The sequence below is a fragment of the Dermacentor andersoni genome, chromosome 4 (genome assembly GCF_023375885.2).
Source record: "Dermacentor andersoni chromosome 4, qqDerAnde1_hic_scaffold, whole genome shotgun sequence".
NCBI lineage: Eukaryota > Metazoa > Arthropoda > Arachnida > Ixodida > Ixodidae > Dermacentor > Dermacentor andersoni.
The window spans coordinates 94,580,290-94,600,946 of NC_092817.1; the positions used below are offsets into that span (position 1 = coordinate 94,580,290).

The 20,657-nt window shown below is 47.6% G+C and overlaps 1 protein-coding gene across 2 annotated transcripts in view; it reads right to left on the reverse strand.

Annotated features, from left to right (window-relative positions):
- LOC126536501 (epidermal retinol dehydrogenase 2) overlaps positions 1-20,657 on the reverse strand; it is a 77,649-nt gene that overhangs the window by 31,238 nt on the left and 25,754 nt on the right. For both annotated transcript variants that reach the window (XM_050183495.3, XM_050183496.3), the window contains exon 2: positions 19-380. In XM_050183495.3, coding sequence (XP_050039452.1) covers positions 19-380 — 362 coding nt within the window. The remainder of the gene's footprint in view (positions 1-18; positions 381-20,657) is intronic.

Genomic DNA, 20,657 nt, shown 5'->3' on the forward strand with positions numbered 1-20,657 from the left:
GAGCTGCCGGACACTCACGTCTTGAGCGCGACCAGCGAGTAGAAGACCCTGGGCATGATGAGCAAAGGCTTGTCCCTGAGCACCGCTTCGATCGTCTCGTCGGCCACGTACTCGGGCCGCAGGAAGCCGAACACGCCCGGCTCCACGCCGGCGAACATGCCCGTGTTGATGAAGAAGGGGCACACGGTGGTGAAGCGAATGCCCGTGCAGCCCTCGGTGGCCATCTCCATGGCCAGCGACTCCTGGAAGCCCACCGCGGCGAACTTGGAGCCGCAGTAGTCGGTCAGCCGGCACACACCGCCCAGTCCGGCCAGCGACGCGATGGACACGATGTGGCCGTGATTCGCGGCCATCATGTCCGGAAGGAACGCCTTCACCACCTGCGCAGACGAGGAGAAAAGGAAACGTCTTGAGCAAAGGGGATTGATTGATTGATTGATTGATTGATTGATTGATTGATTGATTGATTGATTGATTGATTGATTGATTGGGTTTAACGTCCAAAAGCACTTCTGGGTTCACGAGACAGGCCGTAGCAAATGGCTCCGGATAAATTTTGACCACCTGAGATTCTGTAACGTGCACTTAAATCTACATGCACGAGCGTCTTTGCATTTCACCCTATCGAAACGCGGCCGCCGCGGCCGGGAATGGATCCCGCCACCTCGGGCTCAGCGCCAGGACACGTTAGTCACTGAGTTACTGCGGTAGGTCGGTTTTCTATCACAGTGGGGGGAAACCAGATGGAAGCACGTATACAGCGACAACAATGTGGACATGTAATAAAGCACACATAGTCGCCGTGTGAGGCACGGGGTTTCAGAGCTTCACCCGGCGCTTTTTCTAATGTGTCAGCAAGATTGAGGGACACTTTGAGCGGTTCAAGGTGATGTGCATGTGGTCAGTTAGAAACGCAGATCATCACCTGATCATGATGTCACATTATGTATGTCGCATAGCGAAAGTGGCTAGGCGCCCACTGAAACCTAGCACATATGTTGCAACCAAGCCACTATTTGTGGGGAAAAAAGGCTAATTGTATATTCATAAAAACTCCTAGAAAAATTTCTAGAGCGCATAAAAGAAAAAGAGAATTGGAAAGTCTGTAGAAGAGGACGGAATACTTTGAAGCAAGAAACTTTGGCGCGGTGCAGTTTCTTCATCAATATCTGTGCTATCTGGTTCTTGGTCAATCCCTAAATGAGGTACATACCATCTTCGCACCAGAGACTACACTACAAGTACACGACAACATCATTTCGCGAGGAACGAAGTGAGAAAGGGGTACAGAAATATCCGCAATATTACAGGCGGAGGCTCTCCGGAGTTGCACCAGCTATCTTAGTCACTGCTTCGCACCCTACTACAGACTGCTCACAATTTTATTTTACTGCACTGTTATCAACATTACCGTCGACTAGGCAGCGCGCCTTGCGTTCGGCCTGTTTCTCGCCCTCCTCCCTCAGCGAGCGCTCTCACGGACTTCGAGCCCCATTGTCGGAGAAGTCGCCGAGATGAGAGCGTTTCTGCACTGTAAACGAAAATAAACCCACCTGGGAGTTTTTAAGAGGTGATGTGCCCTAAAACCTCCCCTCCTCAAATATTTACTCCGATGTATGGGAGCAAAACAGCGCCATTCCCTCGTTTCACTCCGCTGGCTAGCTGCGGGAGTATTAAGGCGACATAACGCGATTTTACTCCGCTTAAAAATCTTGTTCTCCCGTGAAACTCCGACAGGGAGTTTTAAAAAACTCCCCTCCGCCGATACAGGTTGGTCACGTGGCGCTTCCCATGAGGCTGTGCGCCTCGCCAGCGACCGGGCGCGTTCGGCGGAGCGGGCAGTGCTCATGGCTGACGGTTTGTTTACGTGTGTGAAGTGTTGTTCCGTGACATTGTTTCGTCAATTTGTTTCCCGTATTTCCTTCCAGAAAGTGTTATAGGCATGCCTGAAGCTCACTGTATCTCAGCTTCAAGTACATTAGCTGTGATCACTTTGCTGACAACGATGATTGCAAGAGCCACGTTTTCAAGTGCGGAAAAAGGCTTAGGTATACCTAGAAGCTGCTCACTGGCTCGTGATGTCGGCTCACGTTCTGGCTGTGTTTTCGTGCTGCGTCACCCTGTCTTGTGTTCTTCAGTACGTGAAATGCGACTTCTATGTCCTTTTGAGTACATGCTGACAACGTCCAGTGTAGTGTTTGAAAGGACCGCGTAGCAATGGCAACAGCATCCACTGTTCGAGCGACGACATCCGTGCTAGTCGCGCATGAATGGCGTAACCCAAGTTCGTTGCGGTGCTGTGTTGCCAGTGAGAAAGACGGGAGTGCAAGCAACTGTTTTTATGTATCTGTGAACGGATATACTCGCCCGAAGAAAAACGGTAGGACATAAGTATGCGCACTGAAAATAAAGCTTCTTATTGAGCGATGTGAATCGAATTGTTATCGCGCATATAGGTTTTGGTCACGTCGTTGCTTCCGATATTGCATTAACATTACGCTCTATCCGAGACACTGATTTAGACGCATGCCTGCTGGCTCCGAGTTTAGGGATTCACTCGACAGATCAGCGATGTATACCTCCTTTTCGCAACCGAGACAGATTGCTTGGATGCAGAGAAAGTAGTGCGGTGTATAAAATGTATGACTGCGCATTTTTCGGTGTTACGTCGGCTGCTGCGGGTCATGCTCACACGTAATAATTTCTTGCTACGCTACCACTATATCGCAAAAATTTAATTTTGCTATGCAGCACATGCACTTACATTTTTATTGCTTACTGTATAACTAACGCACTACTTTTTGGCCGCGAACGCCGGCAGTGTGCGAAGTCGCTTCAGCACTCACAGAATGGCATGATAATTTTGAAAAATTACGCCATTAACTTTTTTTCTCTCATTATTTTGAATTAACAGTTTTGTGTTGATTAAGATATTCTGTTAATTTCAGAGAGGCAGATCTCGTATGAACGAGCATGTGAGTCGTAATTCTGAAAACAGCACAGCTGCTCCCTAGGCGGTTTCGAGGCACACAGTATCGTGGCTATATATACTGGCACCGTTGCTTCTTGAGTATCGCGTGTACGTGGGATGTCTTTCAAATTTCTGCATTGGGCGTTTCTGAAATGTTTATGTATGTCATGATATATGTGCTTTCATTGACTTGTTTCGCCGAATTTGACGCGGTCTCGTGTGCATAATTCGAAATTTGACCAGCAGCCTCTGCTTGTAAACATGTTCGCGCAAACTCACGCGATGCCTCTTTTTATACTCCCGTTGCACCTCGAAAAAACTCCGTCAATTGCAAAGCAAAAAATAAAGAAAAGACAGAAAAAAAACTCCCATAATTCCACGCAAAAATTCCGCTCGTACGGAGTAAAAATTCTACTCCGATCATACGGAGCATAATAAACTCCGAACCGGGGGGTCGCTAGAGGACAAGCAGTATACTCCCACCTCGGAGTGATTTCCGTTTACAGTGTGGTCACGGCCATAACAAAGCGTGGACGCTTCCCCACTGTGGGCGACGGTCCCTCGTAATCCAGGCGAGCGCTATCGGGCGCCCCACGAACGCTCGTCCCATATAGGTGCCTCCGCAGCATTTTGACCGGAAGAGTCGCGAACATTGGTTGGGCTTCGACCGCAGCTTCGACGCGAAATCGGATTTTGCAGTACAGTCACGTTATCTTGCCGCTGTCATTTACTACTCCAAAAGTGAGTCGCTCGTTTGCATGGCTTACGTACATGTTCTATTCCTCTGAGCTGTACAACGCCGCATCCGGCCGACTCGTAGGACGGACGCGACCAGTTGAGGATGCCGTAATGAAGACTGCTCACGGAGATCTCAAACGGGACACTGGAGGCAAATGTTCCCTTATGCCATGCAGACAAACTCGCAAGGACAAGCGTCGCGATAGAAGGGACTCTATGTGAAACACGACGTGGACGCTTGGCATCAAACCTGTCGCCAGGCACGGGACGCCTCAGTTCTACCAGGCGATGACAACAATAGCAGCAACGTATGCACGCACTCTTTGGCGGCTAACACCGTATAGATAAAGAGGCACGGGTTCTCCCATGCTTGCTCTCCACAGAAGCACTTGCACGCACATTAGAAAAGCCGGCGAGTCGTTGTAAGAGACGAGTCACTACATCCGACTCACCTATCAATGCCTTCGCTCACGCCTCAATCTCACCTATATAACTGGGTGAGTATGAGTACCTATCCCTTCGTGCACCTGTATCTCTTCATGCCATATGCGTCATTGCCACCCAGAAATGCATGAAATATTGTCTCTTCAATGGCGCACGTGTGCTCTTCTCCTCACGATTCAATAGGCACATGCTTCTTAGGTGCACATCCTATCAGCGGTCTTACATGGAACTCCGTATAAGTGTATCTGAATAGCCAGTAAAAGACATCGTAACCGTTTTGTGGTTATGAGGAAAGTCGTTCAATGAGGTGGAAAACAAAGTCTTATCGTAAATGACACCGCTTGGCTTATGTTTGTACCGGCAAGACATTTAGCATCGTATTGGTAGCAGAAAATAGCGCCCACTTCCTTTCTTCTGAACCACCAGAGGTACATATTTAGCGTGGCTGCTACGGCGAAGCGCAGGTATAACACGAAGTACATGGGCCGCTATACGTTGTTCCCAACCCCAGACGCATAAGAAAATACTCCAAGTTAAGGGGAAAAAAGTACGTAAGTGCTGCATGCGTAGAAGCTACGGCTGAACACAAGAAAAACCCAGCCGCAGACATAAACACCAACTGCCAATTGTCTATGATATTGGTAATGGCAGATGAAAAAAACTAGGTGTGTACATGGGGCTAACGCAATGCAAAAAAAAAAAAAAAAAACATCGTTATTCAGTACAAGTTTTCCCGACCTAATAAATCCGACTGAATATATATTTGAAGGTTAGCTGGCCATACCTAACTGGCGTTAGTCCAACCGGACTACTCGCGCTAAAATGCAAGAAAAGACGAAAAACAAGGAAAACTTTGGCATCGTTAGTTAAAGCGTTTGTATGCAAAACATGAAGGCGGTGATGTAAACAGAAAGACGGTGTCTTGCATACGTTGCTACGCGCCGATAGCGAGAGACCCTCTGGCGGCAATAAAGTTACTGTCACTGTGTACGAGAGTATGCTTCGAGAATAGCGAAGACTCCGCAGCATCCTCTCGATATCCTCATAAAAAAAATCTATGGCCGATATTTTTTTTTTAATCTGAACATTGTCTGTGTACGTAGAAAGCCTGCATACGCGAACTTACAATCTTTGTCGACTAATTTCATTAAGCTGCTTGAGAAAATAAAAGGGAAAAAAGGAAAAGGAAGAAGCCGTTCGAAACTTTATTGATCAGAACGAATTCGAATAAAAACTAATGATATTAACATAAAAAAAGGAGTGGTTAACGACTTTTGTAGAGTGTGTGCATACTTTGTCGGTGGCAGCAGGTGCCACACGGTTGGGAGTTTAAATAGTGTTTCGCCCGAGGCCTGGTCTTCGTCAAATTCACCATGATTCTTGCTCTACAGCAAGCGAGAAAAAAACATACGAAGGAAAGAAACGTGCACTACTAAAGTTTCAGTTGTATGCGTTTCAGTTGTATGCGTTTCTTATGCGCTCGCATAAGAAATAGAACGAAAACGCACTGAAAGAAGGCACCGACACAAACCGCACTGAGATAACGAGCGACAAGGCAGGAAATCATTCCTCACATATTCGCATGTCTGGTTTACGCACATATAGTGTCGGTTAACGTGCACGCTGTTCAAGCGAGAAAGAGAGAGAAGCGAGGAAGGAAAGACAGGGAGGTTAACCAGACTGAGTCCAGTTTGCTACCCTACACGTGGGGAAGTGGAGTGAAAGAAAGATAGAGAGAGAAGACATGAGTCTATACCGCTCTTTCACGTGCACTAAGCTAGGCGCGGCATGTCTACAGTCGGCCACTCAAGTTTGTTGCCTTCAGGTACCGAAGAAGCGCTCGAATGGCTTTCTGAGCCGATGAACTGCGAGGTCAGGCTCCCGAGTCCGAGATGTTTTCGCTAATGCGGGGCCAAGCGTAAACATGAATATCTAATGTGGCGGGCACCGACAAGAATCCATCGATTCGTCACGGCTCGTCGGCCGGCGACTCGGGTATAGCAACCCGACCATTTACCGCACTCCTCGCGGGTATAAGCGAGCGGGAGCGGTCTCGCTCCCTCCCTAGAAACCGGCCATTAAATATGCGTCCGCGACTGAGCGTGCGCTTCGGCGACGCCACGACTTCGCTAAACGGAGGAAGGATATGCGAGCTTCTTCGTGGTTTTCCTGCTCGTGGCAGTGCGAATTCCTTTCCGAACGGGAAAGGAGCTCAGGGGGAAAAAATATGTACTAAGACGCCGTGCCTAATGGAGATAGTAAGATACAGAGGCGAGAACTTCGCGAATAAGCTGCAACAAAAACAAATCGGGGGATACTTGTGCACGGCACACTGCCTAACTGGCTCACCGTGGAACGATAGCAACACGAAGTCAATCCGAGAGCCTGGCTATTAACCAAGGAACTTGAGAAAAAGAAGTAACGGAACGTGACCTTCGATCCTTTCGTGTTTCTGTATACTCGAGTTACGTTTACTTATCTTTATTTTTGTTTGTCTGAGCGTGTCGGATAATGTCGTGGCAGAGACTCCTGTCGTGCACTGCCTCAGTTTGCCCGCTGAGTCACCAGCGAATGAGTCAGAGATGCAGTAGTGCATCGAAAACGGGAGAAACAGCGAGAGAAAGTGCAGAAAAGAAATGCAGGAATTCGAAAGCAGGAGCAACGAGTCAGCCCAGCGTGTCAAACAAGCGTGAGACACGGCGGCGAACTAACCGATGTTTATGGAAGATGCGCATCGCGCGAGTAGTTTCAATCGTGCGCCGTTAATAATTCCTCATTCTTCCTCCCGCTCTCTCTTTCCACTTGTAATTCACGGTCGCGACGCATCCGGTAGCGGCACGGCTGAGGAAATCAAGTATACATTTGGGCGTGCAACGTGTCACGCAAGATCTGAGCGCTGTGAAAAAGAGCTAGTCGGCCCCGCCGAAACGTATATATACAACACCATCCGAGCGTTTCCTTTTTCTCCGCAACCATAAAACGCTCGGAAGGAAGCCGGACTTATGATAAACTCATTAAGTACAGCTTGCAGCGTGCAGACCACTTAGCGCGCTAAATTTGGCACGCAGTCAATCGCTATCTTTACACCCAGCGGGAAAACAAAGCTGAGAGACAGAAAGAAAAGCGCGCAGGCTAAGTATGCAGCAGTGTACCAACACGTTCGACTTGCTTCGAACCTATCGTCAGGGACGTTGATTTGCTGGGGCTCGTTTTATCATGCGGTAAACCCTAATAAGAGACCTTAAAACTGATGGTAGCCCTAAAAGGGACGAACACACGGTGAAAAGACGACCCGACGACGAGGGAGCGCTTCCTCGACGACGAGAGAAAGCGTTCCCTCGTCGTCGTGCCGTTATTTCACCGTGTGTTCGTCCCTTTTAGCGCTACCATCAGTTTTAAAGAATGCATCACCAACTTGCCCAGCACCAAGTTTTATTGAATAATAAGAGACGATCGTTTTCGTTCGATCCTGATTCGCTCGTCTTGTCCCGCAGTTCACCCGCCCGCCAAAGCCATAATATCGAATCACCGTAATTTTCTAACCAAACGCGGGCGGCGGCACAGTTCAGCGGCGACGGCGTCCTATTGCTTAACGCGAGTTGGCGGGTTTGTTTTCTTTCTAGTCGCGACGATTTAGACGCGATGCTAAAACCGTTTGTTGCACGCTAAAGAAACCCAGCTGGAAAAAAAATATCGCCGGAACCTTCCACTATGGGTCTTCCTTCGTTATAAAACATGCGTGCCTTCGGGAAGTCGCAACACACCGATCGATTATGTCGATGTCATCGAGCCGAACCACTGGTCGAATTCACAAAACTTGTTCGTTCATAAGTCCTGCTTTGTCATTGGCCGGTCACTTTCGCTAGTATGTCCAGCATCACGATTGGCTAGCATCCGCTCTTGGGCACGGTTTCAGCGTAAGAACATTTTTGTGAATGCCGTCCCAACTCTACAAAAAATATTCCTAAATTGGCGAGTAAGAACGTTGGGACACGGTCAGGGAACCGCGTTTCGCTCATTTGTCGGTGAACATGTCACGTGGTATAGCTTTAATCCGCGGACATGAAAAGCCAGTGCTTTAGCGACATATAAAGCCGTATTCTACATAGAGCTCGTAACACCAAACTCTTTCGAAGAGAAAAAAAAAGAAAGAGGAACTCGAACGGAAGCCCCTCGATGCTATCCACACTAGTGTGGCACGATGCAGGAAAGCGAAGATGACCATGCGTCACGGTTATGTACCGAGCTCCTGTGGCTGTCGCTCCAGCAGTTCGCCCGAAATGACCGCGAGATGGCGTACTAACGACTCATATATCCTCACTGTTATACACGCAGGAAATGTCACGCTGCGGACCACGCGCGCGACTACTCATGGACAATGACACGATGCCGCGGGAACACAAGCGATCGCCTAGCACGTCCAACTATATGCAAGTATATACGCGAGATACGCACAACGGTGCTGATCGCTGCGCAGCAAACGATCGAAGTTGTCCGTTCGTGTATGTGAGGACGCTTATTATAACGTCATTAGCGACTTCCTCCACCCGCGCGTGGAAGAGACAACATGCGTGAATATCGAAGGTGCACTGATTCCTGCAGCTCGTCCTGACATGAGTGAGTCCCTACATTCTGCTCGTCGGAAACCTCTAACCGAAGCTATGGCCGACGGGATCACGCAAGTCTGCTCGATCTCCTCCGTCTTTCCTCGATTCCGTCATCTCCATAAGCGATGTAAGACGGCGTGAGGAAAAAAGAAAGTAATAATAATAATAATAATAAAAAGCTAGGAGGTGCAATTTCGGCCTAACCGCAGTAGGAAAACAAAAGTGCACGCGAACGAAGCCATTAGCGGAGACTCGCGGCGGCTTCTAAAGTCGCAGAGGGAAAAAAAAAAAGAACGCGCCGATGACGCACGAAATGGCAAGCGCAGCATGCACAGTGACAGATGGAAACACATATGGAGGCAGTGACACACAAAGGGAATATGAAAAAGCATTTAGAGACATCCGCGTGCCCAAATTCCTGTAAATATTTCATATCATAAGAAGCCAACAAACACTGACGCCAAGCACAACATAGGGGAAATTACTTGCGCTTAATAATTAAAATGAAGAAACGATAAATTTAAGGGAAATGAAAGTGGATGAAAAAAACAACTTGCCGCAGGTGGGGTAACGATCGCACAACCTTCGCATATTTCACTCACTCAATTATCCCTCTACATTCCCGAGCGTAAGACAGGTGGCTTAAAAATCTTATAAAGCTTTAGAAATAGCGGACCACAAGTTTGCAAATGCTGACAACCTCGGGCACAAAAATAAAAGAAAGGAGGCAGGGTGTTGGCTCTGTGCAAGTGCAATGTCGCTATATATAGAGGTACTTGAATATGCCCTGCAGCCGCCGATTTCTAAAGCTATCTTGTGAAGGGACATCGTGCAGATCATAGACGATAGCATTATTTTCTAAATACCACCCGGTTCTCAGATAAACAAATTTCGTTTTTTTTTACCTTTATTCTAAGACTTTCCTCTCTTTCTCTCTCTCGCTTCTTCTTCTTTCTTTCTTTCATTCTCTTTTTTCCTCTTTCTTTTTTTTTTTCTTTCTTTTTTACAGTAGCGAATGATGTGCCGTGAGTGTTTCCAATCAGCGTCGTCTATCAGGGGAAATCCACTTGGAGAGACCGGTAGTTCGTCTATGCGAAAACAGGCAAAGCTGGTGCAATGAGGCGATCTTTCTTTTACAGCTCTTTCTTTTTTTCTAATTTTTTTTCTTTTTTTTTCTTGCAGTGATTCATGACGATATTCTGTAGACACAGCTGACGGCAATAAGGAGCCTGGGTAAGCACAGAGAGGTCGCATTCGTTCTTAGCAAATGATCTACGCCGACCTGCATACACAATAAGGTTGCAGAAAAAAAAAAAAGAAAAGTAGAACCATGCTCGACGCGACGCTCCTGAGAATAATGCGTTCACGAAAGATCACGAAGCACTGCATGGCTTCGGGAAGGCCGCTAAAGGGAGGCCGCTAAGCGCCAGCCGAGCTGGAAAATTTGATGGAACAGCAGGAAAACGAAACGTATTAAAAGATGCCGTCGTGACCACCGCAGCCATTTGGGTGCCGGTCCACCTTCAGAAGCGCGCAATCATGCGTTTTTCCTTTCCACTGCTTGTTTTCCACCGCCGGTCAAAACACAACGGCGATCCAGGTAATAGAACGCGTTAGATTGGGGGACGCAAGTGGCCTGCGTACGCAAAGCAGTACTACGCAAGCCTGTTTGCGCCTTGAAGCGTAAAACTACCTGGTAGGTTTTGCGCAATGTGGAAGTCGCGTGTGAACTGTATGTACAAGACGACGATACTCGCGAGCACGATAAAGAACAATATTCGGACACATTTTTCTCAGCGACCTTACACACCTACAGCAGAAGTAACGCCAGCTAATAACAAACATACCACCGCATCGGTGACACAACTGATTTTGCCAATGCTTTTCGCAGCTCTTAAGGCAATCCTATCTGCTCTGCCGGAAGCAAACAACCTACCAGAAGTGAAAGCCTTGTTGCCTCTAGAAGCACTATTGTGTCAACAATCCGGGCCGAAACTGCGGCAAGCAGTACATGAATAACCGCCACAAAAATGTTTCCATATTTCAGTGGAATGCCAACAGTTTGAAGGAAGTGCTGACTTTCGTAAACTGCTTATGCAATACAGGTTTCCAATACTTTCCATTCAAGAGGCGGGAATTAATGACGACTTTCGCCTGTCGAATTATGTGATATACAAGACTTCTCGCCAAGGTGCTGTTAGCAGAGTGCTTCTGTGCGTCAGAAAGGACCTACCATCTTATCAAATACAGTCCAGTGATTCAGACTTCCAGGAATTCATCGCATGTAAAGTGTCCTTTGGCAAGCTTTGTATAACAGTGGTTAATCTATACCTACAACCTTCAAACCAGCTTTCAGTAGAAGCGCCAGTGAATATATTCAAAATAGCTCATTCTAATGTATTTATACGTGGCGACTTCAATGCACACAACGTCATCTGGGGCAGTGATCATTGTGATGCACGTGGTAACGTTATTGAGTGTGTCATTGATAAATGCAACTTGACTGTTTTAAACAATGGGTCGCCAACATTCCTTCGTGGATATAATTACTCTAGCTGCATAGATGTTACCCTGTGTTCACATGATCTAGTGAATGGTGTGGGATGGACAACAGATATGGAAACGCGCGGAAGTGATCATTTTCCCATCCTTATTAACCACCCTAGCATGCACTATGATATGAGGCGTTACAGCAGACTAACCAACTGGCAAGCTTTTCGGTACCGCCTAACGGATCAAATTAATCAACATGCAACAGTGGAAAGATTTACAGAATTTTTGCAGGAAAATATAAACATATATCCCCAAAGAAGGTCCCAATTCCAAAAGATTATGCTGCAGTTGACGGAGAGTATGAACGTCTAAGAGCTATCAGACGCCGATCCGAAAGACCGTACCGACGGAGCGGAAGTTTAGAAGCATGCAGAAACGCTCAGAAAATACACAATATAATGCGCAGACGCATGGAAAATTTAGGCAAACAGCGCTGGCGCGATTTCTGCGGCACGCTGCCTCCTCACACGTCTGTCCCACGAATTTTTTTAGTAATTCGTTCTTTAAGCGGACCTGTAACACACAGCTTCCCATTTCGTGCTCTCGCTGTAGCTCGGGACACGTGTGAGATAATAGTTGCAGATGAATTTTATGAGCTTATTTCCAGACCTGCTTTTTCATCGCAATGTGCAGAATTTGCTATTTCAGTAGTGTTAGCTAAGCAAAAAATTACTGCTTGCTACTGGGCCCAACATCCTCAATTAGATCATACTTTCACATTAAGCGAACTTCAATGTGCAATTGCATCATGTCGCCAAAGGTCCGCTGCTGGGCCGGCCGGCATTACTTACAATATGCTAAGAAACCTCGGACCGACAGGTACAAATGCTCTCTTAGACATCTATAATAACTTATGGATAGAAGAAACTGTACCTGACTCTTGGAGTGTCGCTCGAATCATACCAATATTAAAACCGTGTAAGACACCCTTGTGCCTTGAATCCTTTCGCCCAGTTAGTTTGGCAAGTTGTTTATGCAAAGTAATGGAGAAAATGATTGACGCGCGACTTCAATAGTGGTGTAAGGAAACGGATGTGTTGTCCAACTACTTAGTAGGTTTTAGAAAACATAGATGCACAATGGATGCAATATGTGTCGAACACGAGCGTGCACGTGGAAACATGACGGTGGCAGTATTCCTAGACATCAAGAGGGCATTTGGCACTGTTAGTCACGTTCATGTTCTGCTAAGCACGTTGGAACTTGGCCTGTCTGGCAGGTCCTCGCGATGGATTTCTGAATTTTTATCAGGTCGCAAAATATTTGTTCAGACGGGTAAAGGAAAGAGTGCTGAATATGTTGTCAAACAGGGTGTACCACAGGGAAGCGTACTCAGCCCCTTTCTTTTTAACTGCGTCATGGCTGATTTAACAAGAAGACTGCCATCACAGTTAAATTTTTCACTGTATGCAGATGATGTGTGTATTTGGACACCTGGGTCTAATGCTCAACTACTTCAGATGGCATTGCAAGACGGCATAAATATCATTAACAAATTTTTGAGAGAGAGAGAGGAATGGTTCTATCACACGCAAAGACAGCTGTATTGCCCTTCACTCGGAGGCAGTTAAAAATTTCACTCTTAATCTGGAAGGACACCCTCTGATGATAGTCACACAACGTCGATTTCTTGGCATAATACTTGATAGGCAGCTATCCTGGGGACCCCACATAATAAAAAACTCGAAAACGAGGTCAATGCCATAGTGACTGCACTTCGCAGACTTGCAGGCACATCATGGGGCGGATCAGTATCGTCCATGCTGGCTGTTTACAATATATTAATACAACAAAAAATTGCATATTCCGCGCCCATCTTACAAGGACTTTCCCACACGTCAGAAGAGCGACTTCAAATACATTTAGCTAGAGGACTACGCATGTGTCTAGGAGTTCCACGAGCGACTTCTAGCTCTCTTGTAATAGCTAAGGCTCGCCAATCACCATTTCCAGTTATGCGAACTACAGAAACATGCCGACATTATCTCCGTCTTCAAACACAGCATAAAAACCACCCATTGGCTCTAGACATAATGAAACGAGATAGAAGTTATGCTCATACAGAAATTCGAGAAAATTTTCACATATTGCCAAGAAATGAATTTTGGAACTCAGATGTCGAATATCCTCCATGGCTGCTTACACTTTCAAAAATCGAATTGTCAGTAGACCGGATATTCAAAGAAAGAGACGTGTCCATTCAAGCGGCTCAACAACTAGCACTTTACCAGATATATATGCGGCATTCATGATACACACATGTCTATACAGACGGCTCCAGTGCAGCAACCTCTTCAACTTCATCATTCATTATACCGCGCCTCAACAAACAAGAATCATTTAAGTTATCTCGTCCGACTTCGTCCACGACGGCTGAACTGTTCGCAATCCTATGTGCGATAAAATTTATATTGTTAGTAAGAGATGCGCAAAAATGGGTAATTTTCAGCGATTCACAGGCGGCTCTAACATCATTAATCAAAGGCTAGCGCAAATAATAGGGACACAGACAGAGAAGACGACAAGACGAGCGCTCGTCTTGTCGTCTTCTCTGTCTGTGTCCCTGTTATTTGCGCTAGTCTTTTGATTAATGATGACACACCAACTAGCCCAGCTTTCCGCCTTGATGGCTCTAACATCACTCTGCAGCACAAAAGGGAAAACATTCAGTGACAGTATAATATACGAAACACTTAAACACCTCACAAAGGCAAGCGAAGCGAAACATGCAATAGCATTCCAGTGGATACCAGGACATTGCAACATTCCTGGAAACACAGCAGCCGATGAAACAGCACGACAAGCACACCTCAAAGATGGTGCGGTTCTGCTCCCAATATCAAAGAATGAATTACGCTGCATTATAAGGACAACGTCTTTCAAAATGTGTAGAAACACTTGGTTTGACCAGAATACTAAGAGCTCGCACTTATACCATATTGATCCATTTATTGAATTCAAATTTTAATTGTCATTAGAGAGAACTATGGAAACCCTTATTCATCGATTAAGGCTAGGCACTGCCTACACAAAGCATTTCTTACACAGAATTGGCCGTGCGGAAACCCCCGAATGTGATTGTGGATTTGTAGACGAAGATATATATAATCTCCTTCTAGATTTCCCACATCACGACACACCAAGAAGCTGACTTAAATCAACCCTAATTAAAGTAGATAGCAGGCCTTTCAGTTTAAGGAAACTTTTGGGTCCTTGGCCAAAAACATCCTTGCGGAAGACCGCTTTAAAAGCACTAAAGACTTTTCTTGAAGACAGCGGCATTATTGGACGTTATTAACGCTTTTATTGTTCCATTCATTTCAATGTCGCTGTATATATGCAAGTGTTTGTGAATTATGTTATGTTGATTGTACTGTTGTGACTATATGTGATAATGCATTTACACGATGTATGTACCACCCGCGACAGTATCGTTTGTATCTTTAAGACTTTTATCTACACAACTGTGGAGACATTTACCTTATGTATTGTATGTAGAATGTGTTTCTGACGTCATAGCCTTCCTGCGAAAACGTTGCGTGACAAATCCTGGTGCTTGTGTGAAAGCATTATTTGGCATGTAATCTTGAACCCTGTATGCTGTATGATAGAACCATTCAAGAGATAAGGAGTAGCCGGCGCCTTAAATTGTGCGCCAACATCTCCTTATATCATATCAATAAAAAAAAAGAACGATAACATTATTTTCTAGAGGAACGTTGCAAGGTGCTATTTCAAGACACATCGAACAGGAAGGATAAGAAACTAGAGATATATAAACGGCAACAAATTAACACGGCAAGTCCAGACTAGATATGCGATGGTGCTTGTTTCAATTCCAAGAGTTTCCCATTCGAGGTTCAAGAGTTTCGAATCTGTTGAGTTTGCAAGCAAGCGGTATCGGTCCTCCAAGCGACCGTATTTGTTTTTCCTCTTATCAAACTTTGTTGTCTCTTTCCATACAGTCAAACTGAGCGCTCCCTGGCTTGTTAAGCTGCTTTCGCGCTGAGTAAGTGTTCAGTGCTTAATGTCCCATATCCTTACTAACATCATTATGGCGCTGCGAATATTTCAGGATATGCGACGCAGCACACTGTGCACGCGACGTGCGATGAGCGTCCCTCTAATATAGTTGAAAACACGCTGTCTTTATCGGCGCGTCGCTCCTGACCATCCGAGCACCACAAGCCGACGCCCATCACGCCATCACGACGTCGCCAACATTCGTGAGTCCTGTGTACCGGCGTAGTGCGTCTCATTCGATCGCTGTTAGAATGTCAAGCGTACTAACTATGAATCCCTGCATAGTGACATCGCGGTATGGCGTTATATGCCCTCTTTAGGCTGCTTCTCGAAAACTGTCATTCTATGGACTGGATGTAACTAAAGTTTGATTCCCAGGATCTGCAGTCGTTCAGCACGTTTCAGCGTCAACAAAATTAGGGAACCACATTATCGCCGAAAAAGGAAAACCTGGTACGTTTACAAGCGAAATATTATTCGCCCGAGAAAATGCAGCGACAGTTTGATTTGATTTATTTGTTGGCGTCATCAGGGTGAGGGTATTTTGACAAGTGCGCAGCACGTGTAGAAGTAGTAATTGGTTGTTTTTTAAAAATTTGTTGTTTATTGAAATAAATAAAGAAAAAAAGAGAAGGAAATTATTGTCGACCACACTGTAACTGTCGAGTGTCGTGCGTACATTTGATTGGCGATCAGCAGTTCGAATTTTCTGATGCAAGTTAAAATGAAAAACAGTATGCCGAATTTCGGGAATGTAAAAATCGAAAACTTATAATGGTATACTTACAGCACTTACAATTCTAGGCAGCGCCAACGGCGACACCGTGGTCAAATTGAAAGCCTTGCTTTCAGTGAAGTCGTGGGATTCTGAGAACACTGCGTGGATTTAAGCTTTCGCTCCACAAAACTACCCGAGGCGAGAGCTCTTCAAGCACCGGTGTTTGCAACCTCGTGGAAATAACTCGGCGCAAACAAGGTCGACGGAAAAGAAGGAGAAGGCGCTCACAGGAAGAGACTAGGGAGCTTTAGTATGCCGTCCTCCAGTCTTTCCTGCTCGCCCGCCCTTTCTCGCGCCTTTCTCCTTCCTCGGACCATTGCCAGGCATATGTCCTTGTTCACGTTAATTTCCGTTTCAATGAATCGTCAAACGACGCCAAATGCAAAGTCTACAATGCGCGCTGCTGCACCGTCTACGTTGATGACTGTGCCCGTCTGGCGCGGTCTGCGAAAAAGGGAGAAAAGGAAGGACGACTCTAACCGCTTGCGTGGGTACAGACCGAGACGCGCGATAAGGTACCGAGAGTCGGTCAGTGCCGTCGGCCCGTCCATTGTGCAGCATACACACCGTGCCACATCGCACGCACGCACGCACGCACGCACGCACGCACGCACGCACGCGCGCGCGCGCGTCCTTAGCACATAAAGAGGACGGCGCGCGGTAATGACATAACTGTCAAGCGAGCTGACCGACTTTACAGGCGCTAATAAGCGCATGCACACGGCCGCGAGCTGTACACGTGTGCGCGAGGAGGCGGTGGAGGAGGCAGCGATTGTCGAAAATGGACGAAGCGGCCGTATAGTACGTATACTATATGCCATGGCGACAAGGCTGCGCGGAGAGGGCAACGCCGCGTGCCCGATGTGGGATAAGGACGACGGAAGTGCGAGCTTACTTGGCATGGCGGCCGGCGGCGCGCGCTGTGTATACAGGCGACAATTAAGAGGACTGAGCATGCAGGTTGACACGCGCCTTCCGCGTATTCGCGTCCTTGCGCCTCCATCGTGCCATTTCTTTGTTTTGCACGAGCAGAACCGAGGGAACTGATGGATGGCCTCTATATCTGGAGAAGTAATTACTTTAAAAAGCCAGCAGGCATTAAATCAAAGGAGGAAGAGCTAGAACATTTAAACTTGTTTTGTTTGAATAAAGAGCCTCGTTATTGCTTGGGAGATATTAAAGTTGCGCTTATCTTCATATTTAAAAAAAATGGAAAAGTGACGAAGGCATAAAAAAACAAGTCAGTCGGCACCGGCAAGAACTTGCGTTAACAGCCGCCGCGTGACGCGATAGGAGCACTATGGGCGATGGCCTTATTAGCAAGGGTCTCTAAACGCTTTCGTCGTTCCATCAATCGCAGTTTCGCGTTGCAGTGAGGGTGAATGAAGAATCAGAAACGCTGTCAAAAGTGTGAGTTAAGAATTTAACACTTCTTTGTAGGGCGAAGTTGTGCCTAGGAATGCAGGTAACACCTTGATCACAACGATAGCAGCGAGCGAGCGGTCTTCCGTCAATGAATCTAACCTCACGGGTCGAGCTCGTCCGTCACTTAATTAAGCATTTCCCACCGTACATTCCGGATATATAACTTGCTGCTGCTTGCGTACATAGGAGAATGCGATTCACCGCTATTCGCAACGCGCGCGTCCAATGTGATCAGATACGCCACCTTCGATATAGAGTGGTTAACGACGTTCAAGAAGTGTGGGATATACTGTATATGTGCCTCTTTCGCCGGGGCGGCAACTTGACAAGAGTGATAATCCGGTTTAAGTGAACGTGAGCAAATACGAATTAAAAAAAAAAAACAAAGTGTATATGTAGTACTCCCGCGACCCCCGCATAAGTGAATTGCGTTTCGGTGGGAAGGCGCACTGTTAAGCCCCAACCAGACGTATACGCGCTGGTACGCGGCCGCACGCGCAGCGCCGCGTCTGAACGCGCACGGCGTCAGGCGCGGAGGCTGCATCGCATGCTGACGCGCGGCGGCGTGGAGACCTTGCACTGCATGCTAGGTTTCTTGCGCCCGCGCTGGAAGCGACGACGCTCCCTTGGGTGTTGGCGCCGCTGACACTGGTGCCACGACTTCTCCGCGACGAAAGGCCGCTCTCGTCGTTGGTGCACGGAACTAAAGCGTGCGAAGAAAAGCGTATATAGTGCCGCGCACGACGGGCTGCGCGGCGACGATGGCTATACGATATGGCGCCAGAGTAGCGCGCGTCGTCTGTATGGAAGCAAAGCGCTGCATGAGCAGAAGTCTGTCTGCGGCGGCTGCTGTGAATCACACCCACGCGTCACCCACGCGCGGCCTCTCGCGATCTCCCGGCTAGCGACGCAGACGAGCCGCACTTCGCTCCCTTTGGAACGCGCCGCACGTGACAGATTGTCCGGGCCAGCCAATATATTGCGAAATAAAAACACGTATAGAGCTGCGCTCTATTCCTCATCTGATTATGAGGCATGCTGTAGGGAGGGACTCCGGAAATTTGGACCTCCTGGGGTTCTTTAAGTGCACGTAAATCTAAGTACACCGGTGTTCTCGCATTTTGCCCCCATCGAAATACGGCCGCCGTGGCCAGGATTCGATCGCGCGACCTCGGGCTCAGCAGCCGCGCTACCTATACTCACTAACCAACCACGCCGGTTACAACCTAAGCAGAAGACTTACATGCTACACCGACATTCCTCATGGGAGTCGGCATAAGCCAAGACACACAAGACAAAATATGACGTCAAAAAAACAAAAACAAATAGAGAGAACGGTTAAATGTTGTCGCAAATGGGATTCTGCCAAACGAAACTTTGTCATTCTTCGTCCTGCCTCGCGCGACATGTTGCTGTGTGGCCAAGCGACCGCGCAGTTCCGTTTTCCTGCGCGAACCTTGGGTACACTGCGTTGAGCGTTACGCTTTACTATCGCATTAAACTTTACGCAGGCTCGGCGGCCGCCACCACTCGCTGGAGAAATATCATGCATATTTCATGAAACCCGGATGTCGCCAGAATACAGAAAAGGAGGGGGAGGGGGGGAGGGAAGCGAAAGGAAGATAGGCAGTCGTACTAGCGCTCGTTATGGATCTCCAATTAACCGTACATGCCCTATAAATAAGAAACGCGGTCGCCTTCCCAGCCCTGAATCAAGTTAAGGTATATATATATATATATATATATATATATACGAAACGTAAGCATACTGCAGAACAGGACGGGGAAAGTAAGTGAGAGAGAGAAAGCGAAGCTACGTCGGGCAGCCATCGCGCATAAGGGCACTGCCAGTTCCCGCGAAAAGGCGCAAGGACGCGGCATCCCACAGTTACTCTTGCATCAGTTACGTAACGCCGCCTCGACTGCCCGTCCCAGTAGAGGCGGTAACAGCCGCAACAGGGGGAGCGCGTAGATTAGGCAAGCGACGTCCTTGGCCTCCGTTTAAAACACCTAGAGGCGTGCCACGCAGAGGTAAAGATAACGCGCGGCCTCGCGTCCAGCGGTTTACACCTGTTTATCTTTTTTTTTTTTTTTTTACGACAGAACACAAGGTAAGCCGACTGGCACTCGTTCAAGTTACACGTTGGTCTATGCGTGAGCGCGTGTATTTCCGGGAGCGCATGCAATGTACTACGTTTAGCGTGCCATTGTACGCACCTGCTTAACACACACATAAACACACGCAAACACACACACACACACGCACGTGTACACAGGCACGCGAATATTCTTGCTCGCGTTCGAACATTAACATCGGCTAGAAAGTAAGCTTCGCTGTAAAACCAAATCTACATATGTATGTAACGAACTGCGCGAACTTGCCGAACTTGCCGCATGCACGAACTTGCCGCATAAACGGAAACCGCGTCCTTCGGAGGTCGTCACACGACGCGCGCGTGCCTCGCTGCGATATAGACGACGCTCGTTCAACTAACGGCCAGGTTTCGTGCCCGTCTGATCCGCCTGATCTGACCGTCCGCCTGATCTGACCCGGCGCAGCTCGTCCGCCATTAGACGCTCTGTCGGCCTTGCGTGAAGGTGAAGCGGACGCGCACATGCAGACGAGCGCCAACAAAGGACCGGACGGAGGCGCCATGCAAACGATTCGCGGTCGTCCGCCGGTGTATAGTGCATAGCATCGCCGGTGTAGGTATCGTTTGCCGGAAGCAGGCACATCACTGAGAGCGCCTATGCAGCGCCGCTCAAGCGAAGTTACACCATGCGTGATTCGAGCGCCGGCAACAGGGACGCAATGAATGTGAGGCGAATGGCGTAGCGGCTTCATACGCCTTCATCACTTCCAGGGAAATATACGGCCTCTTCTACAAACGAGTGCGAAGGATGTAGTAAAGTCAATTTTCTTAGCAAATTGTCTGCACTGACGAACCGACCAGTGGGTTTCGAGCACTGTCTTATATGACGCGGAAAGGGGGACGGAGGGTGTGTTTTTTCTGGTGACGGCGACTGCTGTAGATATGATCACTTAGTCCAGCATATCAATGCAGAGAGAGAGAGAGAGAGAGAGAAACCGCTCTCTAAGCCCCCTTCTCAGGATGAA